The sequence below is a fragment of the Geotrypetes seraphini genome, chromosome 5, assembly GCF_902459505.1.
Source record: "Geotrypetes seraphini chromosome 5, aGeoSer1.1, whole genome shotgun sequence".
NCBI classification, from domain to species: Eukaryota; Metazoa; Chordata; class Amphibia; order Gymnophiona; family Dermophiidae; genus Geotrypetes; species Geotrypetes seraphini.
The window spans coordinates 110,332,506-110,344,987 of record NC_047088.1 but is presented as its reverse complement, the minus strand read 5'-3'; the positions used below and the strand labels follow the sequence as shown (position 1 = coordinate 110,344,987).

At 48.7% G+C, this 12,482-nt stretch overlaps 1 protein-coding gene across 6 annotated transcripts in view; it reads right to left on the bottom strand.

Moving 5' to 3' along the window:
* The window catches only part of SRRM2 (serine/arginine repetitive matrix 2), a 549,687-nt gene that overhangs the window by 487,676 nt on the left and 49,529 nt on the right, over nucleotides 1-12,482 (bottom strand). For all 6 annotated transcript variants that reach the window (XM_033944768.1, XM_033944767.1, XM_033944764.1 and 3 more), the window contains exon 2: nucleotides 2,734-3,014. In XM_033944768.1, coding sequence (XP_033800659.1) covers nucleotides 2,734-2,972 — 239 coding nt within the window. In that variant the 5' untranslated portion in view covers nucleotides 2,973-3,014. The remainder of the gene's footprint in view (nucleotides 1-2,733; nucleotides 3,015-12,482) is intronic.

Here is a 12,482-nt window from a genome sequence, read left to right as displayed (position 1 = left end):
TTAAAAGGGAGTCTCACCAGCCGAAGCTTGGACGCTGCATCGGCCGCCCAATGACGGAGCCACAAGGATCTGCGTGAAACCACAGACAGAGACATCTGTTTCGCAGACGCCCGAATAATATCATATAAGGAGTCTGCCAAATAAGCCAAGCCGGCCTCCAAATCCGCCAGCTCCGAAGGGACCGAACCCCCAGCTTCCAGCAAATTATCGGTCATCCCTTGTGACCACTGCAGACATGCACGCGCCGCGTAAGAACTGCAGATTGCGGCCTGCAAGGTAACTGCAGCCACTTCAAAGGACATCTTTAGGGATGCTTCAATCTTTCTATCCTGCGCATCCTTTAGTGTCACGCCCCCTTCTACCGGCAAGGTAGTTCTTTTAGTCACCGCCGCCACCAAGGCGTCCACCCTAGGTAACCTAAACTTTTCCAGTTCGGTCGGGTCCACCGGATACAAGAGCCTCATGGCTTTTGCTACCCTCAAACTGGCCTCCGGCGCCTCCCATTGCGCCGAGATCAGCTCCTGCATGGCTTCATGGACCGGAAAGGACTTAGGCGGCCTACGTGTCCCTGCCATCAGGGGGTTACCGGACACCTTAGCATCTTCCTGAGCAATGTTCAAACTCTGCAAAGCCTTTGAAATAAAGGAAGAAAGTTCCTCTCTATGGAACAAACGGAGAGCGGAAGGGTCATCCACCTCCCTACCCGGGAGACTCTCTGCGTCCCAATCCAACAGCTCACCTTCCTCTAACGACTCAGGAAGTGAGAAAGGTGACCTCGGCAAAATATCTTCAGCCTCTGCAGACACCCGTCTGCGCTTCTTTGCCCCCTGCGACCGCCCCAGGGACCCTGCTGCCCCCGCCGTGGGTCTGGTATCCGTCCCCTCCCCCCCCAGCAGAGGTAGAGGGAACCGCAAGGGACCGCCCGGCCCCCAGCAGCGGCTGGGCAGGCTGCGAGGTCTGTAATTTAAAAGCCTGATGCAGCAACATTACAAATTCGGGCGAAAATGATCCCCAATTAAGGGGCACTCCCCCGCCTTGCTCCGAGCCGAGGAGCGGGCCCGCGCCGTCCTCCGGCGGTCTCGACTCCTCCCCCCCCGCCGCCACACACCTGTCCTCCGTGGCAGAGCCCTGCAGTACTCCTGCATCGACTTCGGGCGGCGGGGACGAGCGAGCTTCCCGCACCCGGGCAATGGCCGCCTCACAAGCCGTCAAAAACGGATCGTCTGCCGGTGCTTCCAAGCACCCGGCAGAGCAAAGCCCGACAGTGTTCGGCGCTTCCCACAGCGCGAACACTGCTGACCAGCCTCTGCAGCCATCCCCCCTCGGCCCAACCAAAGCTCCGACGCTTTTCTTTTTTTTTTTTCACACACGCGGCGAACGGCGCCGAACGCCGACTCCGCCCCCCAAGACGCCCGCCACCCGGGAACGCTACGAGGAACCACCACAAACGAGTAAGTAAAATTACTCACCCAAATGGTCAGCCTCTTACCCCCGAAGCCAGGGAATCGTTGGTAAATGTACTGGAAGCCGAGTTAACCACTGCCCGGCTCAGTACTAGCAGGAAGGCTCCATTTTTTTTTTTTTTTTTTTTTTTTATACTGGAATGAAGAAGCCAGCCAATACTCCTGCAACCTGGAAAGGAACCCCTCTATCCAACGGAGGGGAGGGTGGAGCAGGGACCTGGGAGGACCCAGGTGTACCTTCCAAAGCCGGCACCAATCAGCCAGGCACCCCCAACCTACTGAAGAGAACTAGTCTCAACAGAGGAATTCCAACGGAACACCAATCCAATCTATCCGGCAGCAGCCAGAGACCAGGAGCTAGAAAGGTAGCTCCACCCCTGCTGGGAGATAGAGCAAAACTGAATCAACAGAAGGAACACCAGGCTTTAAGGCCAACTGTTAATCAGTTCTCTATCTCCACCTGCTGGTCGATGTGAGCTATACCCACTAGTCTCTGGATTCATCTGCTGCTTTGCTATGGAAAGGGCGCGCACACCGCTGGCACTTTTTAAAACCCGGTGACGGGGGCATGAATGGAAAAACGGCTGTTGCAAAATCGAAGCCCGAGGCTTCGATGGTGCCAACAGGCCCCGCTGGGGCCGATCGCAAAAAAACGAAAATAAAGTGTTTTTTGTTGTTTTTTTTTTAACACGAACAAAATAAAATAAGGAAAGGAAAACAATTCTCTAAGAGAATAAACGCGCGAGCGGGAAGGCGAAAAACTGTGAAAAAAATTTCCAACACGCGTTGGAAATACGCGTCTTCTTAGCTCTGCGGAAACTAAGAAACTGGGGACTGCGCGCCTCCGTCGGGCGGGAAGGCACTCGCGCACGCGGCCTAGCTAGAACTTTCTAAAGTTCTTAGAGTGCAATCACTCTAAAATTGTCCGTATCGGGGCTCCGTCGGTGCCGTCACCCATCAGTCAAGAATATGCTGCCTGCTTGTCCTGGGATAAGCAATGTTTGAATTACCATTCTGAGTTGTACGCAAGAAAATTTCATAGCTCAAATTTAGTTTGAACCATGACTTTTTATTTCAGCAATATAACTATCCAAATTAAGATATGGATCAAGGTAAACACCCAAACTCTTAGCTTGGTAAGTCAGATTCAATTTGTTTAAGCTCAAGCAAAGGTCTTTTAAATTGGTAGTTTATTGATCAAAATAATCTCTCTCTGAGGGTCTAAAAAAAATGTTATGAAAGGAACAGTGAGGAGTGGTGAGTTTCTTACCCCTGCTCCTCCATCATCTCCTCCAATTCAAGACACTTGAGTTCAACCTTGCGCTTGCGTTCGTGGTCCAAAATGTCCTGATTCGGCTTCTTGACCAACATTGAATCCAGCTTCCGCAGTTCCTCCTCTGATTTGTAGTCTGTGCGGTCCTTCTTATGTCGCAAGGCAGAAAGGTTGCGCTGGACGTAACCGTTGGTGCCACTTCCCCGGGGGGTGGGCAGCCCAATGCCATTGTACATAGTTCAGTGTTGCAGTGGCACTTAGGCCACACTTAGCGAGACCTGTGTGATTATAAATGAGTGTGAAAATTAATAAACATGTTTTTGCACATTTCACAGAATTTTAGAAGACATAGAATTCCTTCTTATAGATGTGAAAATTCTCAGTTTTTGACTATTGACTAGTTAAGTACAGCTTTTATATATTTATCATCCATCTCCTGATGTGTTTTGCAGCAATAATGCTACTTTAAAACAATTTACACACACCAAAATGCACTCATGACAAAATCCCAATCATCAAGTGACAAAGTCTCCCACTAGAATAGCAACTCTTAACACAAAAAGCATACCACAGAAAAATGAAGGCAGATAAAGACCATATGGCCTATCCGGTTTGCCCATCCATGCTACCTACCTACAAGCAAATCCTTCTGTTCCCTTACAAACCCTATACACTTGTTCCAAGCTTTCTTGAATTCAGGTACAATCTTCATCATCACCACTCCACGGAGAGACTGTTCTACAAGTTAAGCATCTTTCAGTAAAAAAGAAGTTGCTTAGATTACTCCTGAGTCTGTCCCACTTCACCTTCATTTTATGACTGCATATGGAAAAAATGCATCTTACCTGATAGCAAAGGTGCTTACCTGTAACAGATGTTCTCCGTAGACAGCAGGGGAATGCAGCCACACTTGTTGGTGAAGTCCTCTGACTGAGCCTGTGTATCGGTGCTCTCCCTAGCTTTAGTAAGCTCTGAGCTTACTGAGCATGTGCAGGATGCCCTACACCTGGAGCCCCTCCCCTCATCCAGTCAGTTTAGTTTCTAGTAATAGAAGTCAAGCTGAGGGGGATGGAGGGCATGCAAGTGTGGCTACATTTCCCTTCTATGGAGAACATCTGTTACAGGTAAGCAACTTTGCTTTCTCCACAGACAAGCAAGGAATATGCAGGCACACTTGATGAGTTCCAAGCTGAAAAAGCAGACGGGTGATGGATACAAATTACAATGCAAATAAGTTACATAAGACTGTCCATAATGAACGTCTTGTGTTAGGCTTTGGTCTAAACCAGTGGTTCCCAAACCAGTCCTGGGGGACCCCCAGCCAGTCAGGTTTTCAAGATATCCCTAATGAATATGCATGAGAGAGATTGCATATAATGGAAGTGACAGGTATGCAAATCTCTCTCATGCATATTCATTAGGGATATCCTGAAAACCTGACTGGCTAAGGGTCCCCCAGGACAGGTTTGGGAACCACTGGTCTAAACAATAGTGTTTTGTAAACATATGCACTGAAGAACAGGTTGCTGCTCGGTAGATATCTTGAATTGGGATTGATTTCAAGTTTGCTACTGAAGGAGCTGTAGCTTGTAGATTGTGTGTCCCAATTGAACTAGGGCGCTGTATATGAGCTCTTGTGTAACAAAAATGGATACAGCGTGTAATCAATGATGATATAGCTCTTTTAGTTGCTGGTTGGCCACGGGTAGCTGGATTGTAGGAAATGAATAGTTGGCTGGATTTGTGGAATTGAGAAGAATCCTTGAGGTAAAAAAGAAGTGCTCTTCTGCAAGCTAATGTATGAAGGGACTCTTCTGTGCAGAGGAGTGTTAAGGTGGAAAGACCAATGTCAAAGTGATGGTTTGATTAAGATGGAATTCTGAAATCACCTTCGGAAGAAATGTAGGATGAGTCCGTAATTGCACTTTATTTGGAAAAAAATAGTAAATAAGAATAATATAGGACTAAAGCTTGAACACTAACTCTCCTAGCTGATGTGAGCGTTGTAAAAAAAGGCTGTTTTCCAGAAAAGAAAGGTGAGATGCAGATCCCAGTGGCTCAAAAGGGTCTTTCATCAATTGTTCCAAGACTACACTGAGGTCCCAGGATGGAGGAGAGTCTCTCAGTGGAGGTCTAAGATTGGTAAGACCTCTCATAAAGCAAGAAATGAGAGGGTGTTGTGAAACTGGTTTTACCATTTGTATGCGTGGTACGCTAAGATGGCTGACAAATGAAATCTTACAGAGTTTGTCTTTAGGCCAGAGTCTGACAAGTGTAGAAGATATGTGAAGATATAATCCAGCAGGCAATGAAAAAGATCTCGACCTCGAGCATGTACCCATTGGGGAAAACGCTTTCATTTAGCCCAATAATATTAAATAAAACCAGATAGAATAATAATAATAATTTTATTTATTGACAAAAAATCTTTTTCTACCTTTTGTAGTTTCTGCTTTAATTATCTTGTCTTCACTCACTTCTTTCTAGCCAGCATCTGTCCTCTCTCTGTCTTCCATGAAGCATCAGCCCCTTCCATGTCTTCCCTCTCTCTCTGCCCCTGCCATCTACTGTCCACCCTCTCCCCGTTCCATATGGCATCTTCCTTCTTTCTATGCTCCTTCCATAAACTGTCTATCTTGTGCCTCTTCTCTCCTTTGTACATGATTCATTTCAGCTCTGCCACCTCTCCATTTTTCTCTGTCACCACCCCCTCCCCTATGCTCTGGCATCTCTCTCTTCTTCTTTCCTTCCCACCCCACGGTCTGGCATATGACTCTTTTCCTGATTCCCTGGTATCTCTCTCCTTTCCTCTCCCCCTCCTCATCCATGCTCTGACATCTCCTCCTTCCTTTTCCCTTGGTCTGGCAAACCTTCCTCCTTCCCTCCATGTCTTGACATATCTCCCTCCCTCTCTTCCCCCATGCCCTGGCATCTCTTCCTCCTTCCCTTTCTTCCCCCATGCCCTGGCATCTCTTTCTCCCTTCCTCCCTCTCTTCCCTCCATGCCCTGGCATCTCTTCCTCTCTTCCCTCCATGCCCTGGTATCTCTTCCTCCCTTCCCTCCATGATCTGGCATCTATTCCTTCCTCCCTCCCTTCCCTCCAAGCCCTGGCATCTCCTTTCATTCCTTCCTTTCCCTCCAGTTGGGTGCAACAATTCTCTCCCCCTCTGCTCCCTTTCCTCCTTCTATCACCCTGTCCCTGGTCGGCAGTGCAGCCCCTAAGCAGGTGCTCCAAGGCCTGGCGTCATTAACTTCTTCAGGCAGCAGCAGCATTCACAATTTGCTGCTATTGCCGGCTTCGGGCCTTCTTCTCTGTTGGGTCCTGCCTTCATGGAAACAGGAAGTAGGCAGAACTCAGCAGAGAGGAAGGCCCGAAGCCGGCAACAGCAGCTAATTGTAAACGCTGTTACTGCCCGAAGAAGTTAAAGATGCCAGGCCTTAGAGCACCCAGGGCAGACCGCTTCTCTCCCTGTAGCCGGGGCCACTCTGAAAAGGAACATTTAGCTCTCCCTCCCATACGAGCCTTGCCGACCCACCGCAAAACAACTGACAAACCTCCCTCCAGCACTTGTCGGCAGTCGCAGCACTCTAGACAGGCTGCTTTGCAGTTCACGGCCTTCTGCAAGTGATTCCCTCTGCCGCAAATAGATAAGTTTCCAAGGATTTACGAAAAGTTTGGAAGGAATTAAGACACCTCAGAATCAAAGGAAGATCATTCCATAATTGGGAGAATTTAAAAGCCAAAGAAAGGTTGAAATTCTTAATTCCTTTAATTCCTTTCTTGGAAGGGAGGGAAAGTTTAAATTGTCGAGTACCTCTCGCATATGAAAATCTATAAACATTCCATAGAAGAGGAACAAGAGGAATAAAGGATACCATGTAAAATTTAAAAAATAATACATATATATTTAAACTGAATTCTGAGACAAACTGGGAACCAATAAAGGCTCAAAAGCAAGGGAGTCACATGGTCAAATTTGCTTTTTCCATAAATCAACTTCACAGCGATAATCTGAATCAACTGCAGTCTTTGAAGACAGATCCCTATAATGCCAAGATAAACAGCATTACAATAATCTAGCTGAGAAAGTACAATTGATTGGACCAGAATGGAAAAGTGACGTTGATGAAAAAGAGATCTAACCTTCCTGAGCATTCGTAAGTTAAAAATCCATTTCTTAACCAGAGAATTTATCTGATCTTTAAAGGTGAGGGAAGAGTCAAAAAGTATTCCCAAAATCTTGTTGGAGAACTCAATTTGTAAGGAGGCACCAGAATCCAGAAGTACAGTAGGAGGGAGATGGAAAAATTATGTTCTTATCTGTTAATTTTCTTTCCTCTAGACCAGGGGTAGGGAACTCCGGTCCTCAAGAGCTGTATTCCAGTCGAGTTTTCAGGATTTCCCCAGTGAATATACATTGAAAGCAGTGCATGCACATAGATCTCATGCATATTCATTGGGGAAATCCTGAAAACCCGACTGGAATACAGCTCTCGAGGACCGGAGTTCCCTACCCCTGTTCTAGACACAGCAGATAAATCCAGAGACTAGTGGGATAGTACACATCTACCAGCAGGTGGAAATAGAGAATTGATTAACAGGTGGTCCTATTGGTTGGCACCCTCCCTGTATCCTCAGTATTGCTCCTTGCCCAAGCAGTCGGAATTAGGAATACGTCCAACATGTAAAAAATTCTCTCTCAACACAAATTGCAAAGGTAATAAGAAAGAGAACTACCTCCAAAAATAACAAAACCGCGGAAAAAGTGAAACACGAACAGAGATCCAATAGCCAAAAAAGGGTGGGGCTCTGGATTCATCTGCTGCGTCTAGAGGAAAGAAAATTAACAGGTAAGAACATAATTTTTCCTTCCTCAGCAACAGCAGCAGATGAATCCAGAGACTAGTGGGATGTAGCAAAACAATTCTCAATCAGGGTGGGAAGCGAATGCCGCCTCGGCAATAACCGACGCACCAAAAGCAGCCTCCGCACGCACCGCCACATCCAACCGGTAATGCTTAGAAAAAGTATTCTTAAAAGACTAAATAGCCGCATGACAAATCTCCTCCACCCATGAAGTAGCCATCGCTCGAGTGGAATGAGCCTGATGCTTGTCGGGCAACCGCTTACCAGATGTCAATTAAGTGGAAGCAATGGTCTCCTTGACCCAGCGAACAATGGAAGCCTTAGATGCTGCCATACCCTTGTTGCGGCCTGCGAACAACACAAAGAGATGATCAGAAGGACGAAAGTCGTTAGTAAGTTGGAGATAATGTAGAAGTATCCTACGGACATCTAGGAACCGCAGAGAAGAGAACTTCTCACCCCAATCCTCTTTTCTGAAGGCAGGAAGAAAGAGAGACTGGTTAACATGAAAGGTGGATACCACTTTAGGAAGAAACGACGGAACAGTCCGCACCGACATACCCGAATCCAAAATACGCAAAAAAGGATCTCTACAAGACAACACCTGCAACTCAGACACTCGCTTAGCCGAAGCCATCACGACAAGAAAAACCGCTTTCAACGTCACATCCTTCAAAGTCGCTTTGGACAAAGGCTCAAAGGGAGGCTTTTGTAAGCCACCAAGGACTACTTTAATACTACACTCCGGACAGATCTTTTTAATAGGAGGACGAATATGTTGCACCCCTTTCAGAAATCTAACCACATCAGGTTGAGACGCCAGGGAAGAACACGCCATGTGGCCCCTGTAACAAGCAATAGCAGCCACTTTAACTTTAAGAGAATTAAAGGCCAACCCCTTGGCAACTCCATCCTGAAGAAAAGGAAAAATGTTAGAAAGCGAAGCCTTGAAGGGCGACAGACCCTGAGCAGTACACCAAGAATCGAAAACTATCCAGACTCTAGCATATGAGGCAGAGGTTGATCTCTTTTTTGCTTGAAGAGTGGAAATAACCGGGTCGGAATAACCCCTATGTCTCAGCCGTGACCTTTCAAGAGCCGGCCGTAAGACCAAAGCAGGATGGATTTTCCAAGGTGATGGGACCCTGAGTCAATAAGTCCGGAGTCACCGGAAAGGGCAACTGATCGCCCGTCGACAGACGTACCAGGTCCGCATACCAAGGACGACACAGCCAATCCAGAGCTACCAGGATCACCGTACCCGAATAGCGAGTTATGCGATGCAACACACGCCCTATCATCGGCCAAGGAGGAAACACATAAAGGAGACAACCCGGAGGCCAAGCAAGAGCCAACGCGTCTACCCCCTCTGACTCCTGCTCCCTGTGTCTGCTGAAGAACCGAGGAAGCTTTGCATTTTTGGACGAGGCCATGAGATCTATATCCGGTAGACCCTACCGTCGCACAATTAGGTCGAACACCTGAGCAGGGAGTCCCCATTCTCCGGGATCTAGAAGATTTCTGCTAAGAAAGTCCGCCTGAATATTGGCCTGACCTGCAATGCGAGCCACCAACAGTAGAGGAAGATGAAGTTCTGCCCATTGAAGGAGAAGCATCGTCTCTATTACCAACTGAGGACTGTTGATATATGCAACCGCCGTGACACTGTCTGAAAAAACCCTCGTCAGACGGCCCCGAATCATATGCAGGAATGCTTGAAGGGCTAGCCTGGTCGCTCTCAATGCCAGAAGATTGATGGGCCACTGAGCCTCCTCCGGAGACCAGACCCCCTGCACTGGGGACTGAAGGCAGTGAGTTCCCCAGCCCAACAGACTGGCATCCGTCGTAACCACCATCCATCAGGAGTCGCCAGAGGCATGCCCTTGAACAGATTGAGATTGCTGAGCCAACAAGACATGCTGAATGACGCCTACAGTGTCCAATGCAGATGACGGTTGTAATCCTGAGACACTGGGGACCATCGAGAGAGAGAAGGGACTGTTGCAGCAATCTCATGTGAAAGCACGCCCACGGCACCACTTCCAGCGTAGCCACCATCGAAACGAGAACCTGCACATAATCCCAATCTCTCGGCCTGGGCGACTGTAAAAGCAGGCGAACCTGTGTGCGTAACTTCTCTCCCCGATCGCAGGAAAGAAACACTTTCTCCACCTCTGTGTCGAACAGCACCCCCAGATGTTCCAAAGACTGGGACAGAGTAAGAGAGCTCTTTGAAAGTTGATCACCCATCCCAAGGATTGAAGAAGAGAAATCACCCTCTGGGTTGCCGACAAACTTTCCTGTCTGGACAACGCCCGTAACAACCAGTCATCCAAGTAAGGATGCACTTGAATTCCCTCCTGGCGAAGAAAAGCTGCCACCACAACCATGACCTTCGAGAACGTCCATGGAGCTGTGGCAAGGCCAAACAGCATTGCTTGAAACTGATAGTGCTGACCCAGGATTGCAAAGCAAAGATACTTCTGATGCGGAGGCCATATGGGGATGTGCAAATAAGCCTCCTTGAGGTCGAGCCCCATCAGGAATTCCCCCGGCTGAACCGCTGCAATGACCTACCTCATCGTTTCCATCCGGAAATGCCAGACCCGCAGAAAGCGATTGACCCGCTTGAGATCCAACACAGGCCTGACCAAACCCCCCTTTTTTGGGCACGATGAAGTAAATGGAATACTTCCACTGCCCCCTCTCCGCTAGAGGAAGAGGAATAACTGCCCCAATCTCCAAAAGAACTTGAAGAGTACACTGCACCGAATCTCTCTTGGCAGCCCCCGTACAAGGGGAGACCAAGAAAGAATCTGCGACGGGAGAGGAAAATTCTAACTTGTCTTGAATAATGTCCAAAACCCACCAATCGGACGTGATCCGGGCCCACTCCGCCAAAAAGGAAGACAGCCGCCCCCCAATGGTCACGACGGAGGGAGCCAACCTCCCGTCATTGGGAATTACGCAAGGCCGGGGTTCGCGCTGGCGGGGCAGGTTGGGGCTTTGAAGGACGAAAGGAACTTTTAGGTGGAAAGCGAGTCCTAGAATTATAGGAAGAACTGGAAGATGGTGGAAAGGACAATTTCCCAGGTCTATATCTCATAACATCCCGGAAACAATTTCTGGCAGATAACGCACTCAAAGGTGTCTTAGGTTTATCTTCCGGCAACCTTTGCGTTTTGGTATCCCCAAAATCCTTAACCAATTTTTCCAACTCATCACCGAAGAGTGGAAGCCGCACAAGTCTAAGCTTGGAAGCCACATCCACCGCCCAGTGATGAAGCCACAAGGATCTTCGAGAAACCACCGAGAGCACCATTTGTTTCGCCGAAGCACTAATATCATCAGAGAGGGCGTCCGACATATACACCAAACCCGTTTCCACATCTGGAAAGTCAGATGGTACCGGCACCCCAGTCTCCATCCACCTATCTGCCATACCTTGAATCCATTGCAGGCAAGCCCATGCCGCATAGGAACTGCACACCGCCGCTTGTAAGGTAACCACCGCCACCTCAAAGGATAGCTTAAGGGAAGATTCAATCTTTCTATCCTGTATGTCTTTGAGGGCAATACCTCCCTTGACCAGCAAGGTAGTCTTCTTGATAATCGCGGCAACCAAAGCGTCCACCCTGGGGTTCCTAAACCTGTCAGGTTCATTCAGAGAGACAGGATACAACTGGCACATAGCCTTCGACACCGGAGACCAGCCTCCGGGGTGTCCCACTGGGCAGAAATAAGCTCAAGCATTGCTTCGTGTACTGGGAACGTTTTAGCCGGCTTCTTCGTGCCCGCCATAAGAGGATTAACAGAACCTGACGCCTGTGTATCCCGCTAAGAGATATTAAGGCCTTGTAGTGCCTTGGTAATAAAGGAAGGCAATTCCTCCCTATGAAAAAGCCGGAGTGCGGAAGGATCATCCACCTCCCTCGTCAGCGCATCCTCAAGCTCCAAATCTTCCACCTCATCATCTTCCAGCGAATCTGGACGGGACAGAGAGAAAGCGTCAGAGAAAAGGACACCGCCATCCATAGGTGTCACCCGGCGCCTCTTAACTGCCAGAGGAGGTCCACTGGCCTGAAGGACTGACCCCTGGCCCAACATATTGGCATGACGCTGAGCAGGCTGAGAGGACTGCATTAAATAGGCCTTGTGCATTAACATCACAAACTCTGGAGAAAAAACCACCGGAGTTGAATGGGCCTGGGTGGAAAAGGTCATCTCCTGCCCCGAAATCGGACCTGCAGCAGAAATCGAAGCAACATCGCCGACAGCCGACGTGGCCGCCGACATGCACCGAAGCGGAATGGCTGCAACTGCGAGCGCGGGACATGCAGGGCCGCCTTCGCAGGAAACGGCCGATACAGGAGGCGCGAACTGCACATCGTCCCCCACAGCATCCGCACACCCCGCTGTACATAGGCCTGACGGTGTTCGCCGCTTCCCACAGCGGTAACACCTTTTAAACGCCTCAGCCAACATGAAAATACAACCGCCGATCAACCATGTGGCAAAGAACCTCCGCGACTAACCCGGCAGAACCAATAACCCCAACGATCAGAAAAAAACAGCACTCACCCCAGAGTTCACCGACGTTAATGCTGGTAGCTGCTGACTGGAACAGACAGCCAAGCTCTGTCCAGTAACAGCACAGGAGCCTCTCTGCACTAGGTTGTTTGTTTGTTTGTTTGTTTGTTTTTTAAATGGGAAAGAAGAAAAACACAGAGGACCATGAAGAACCCTCAATCCAGGGGAGAGGAGGGTGGAGCAGGGACCTGGGGGGACCCAGGTGTGACTCCCAAAGTTGGCACCGCTCAGCCAAACACCCCAAACTGTCTGAAGAGAAAAATTCTCAACAGCAGAACACACAAAAATC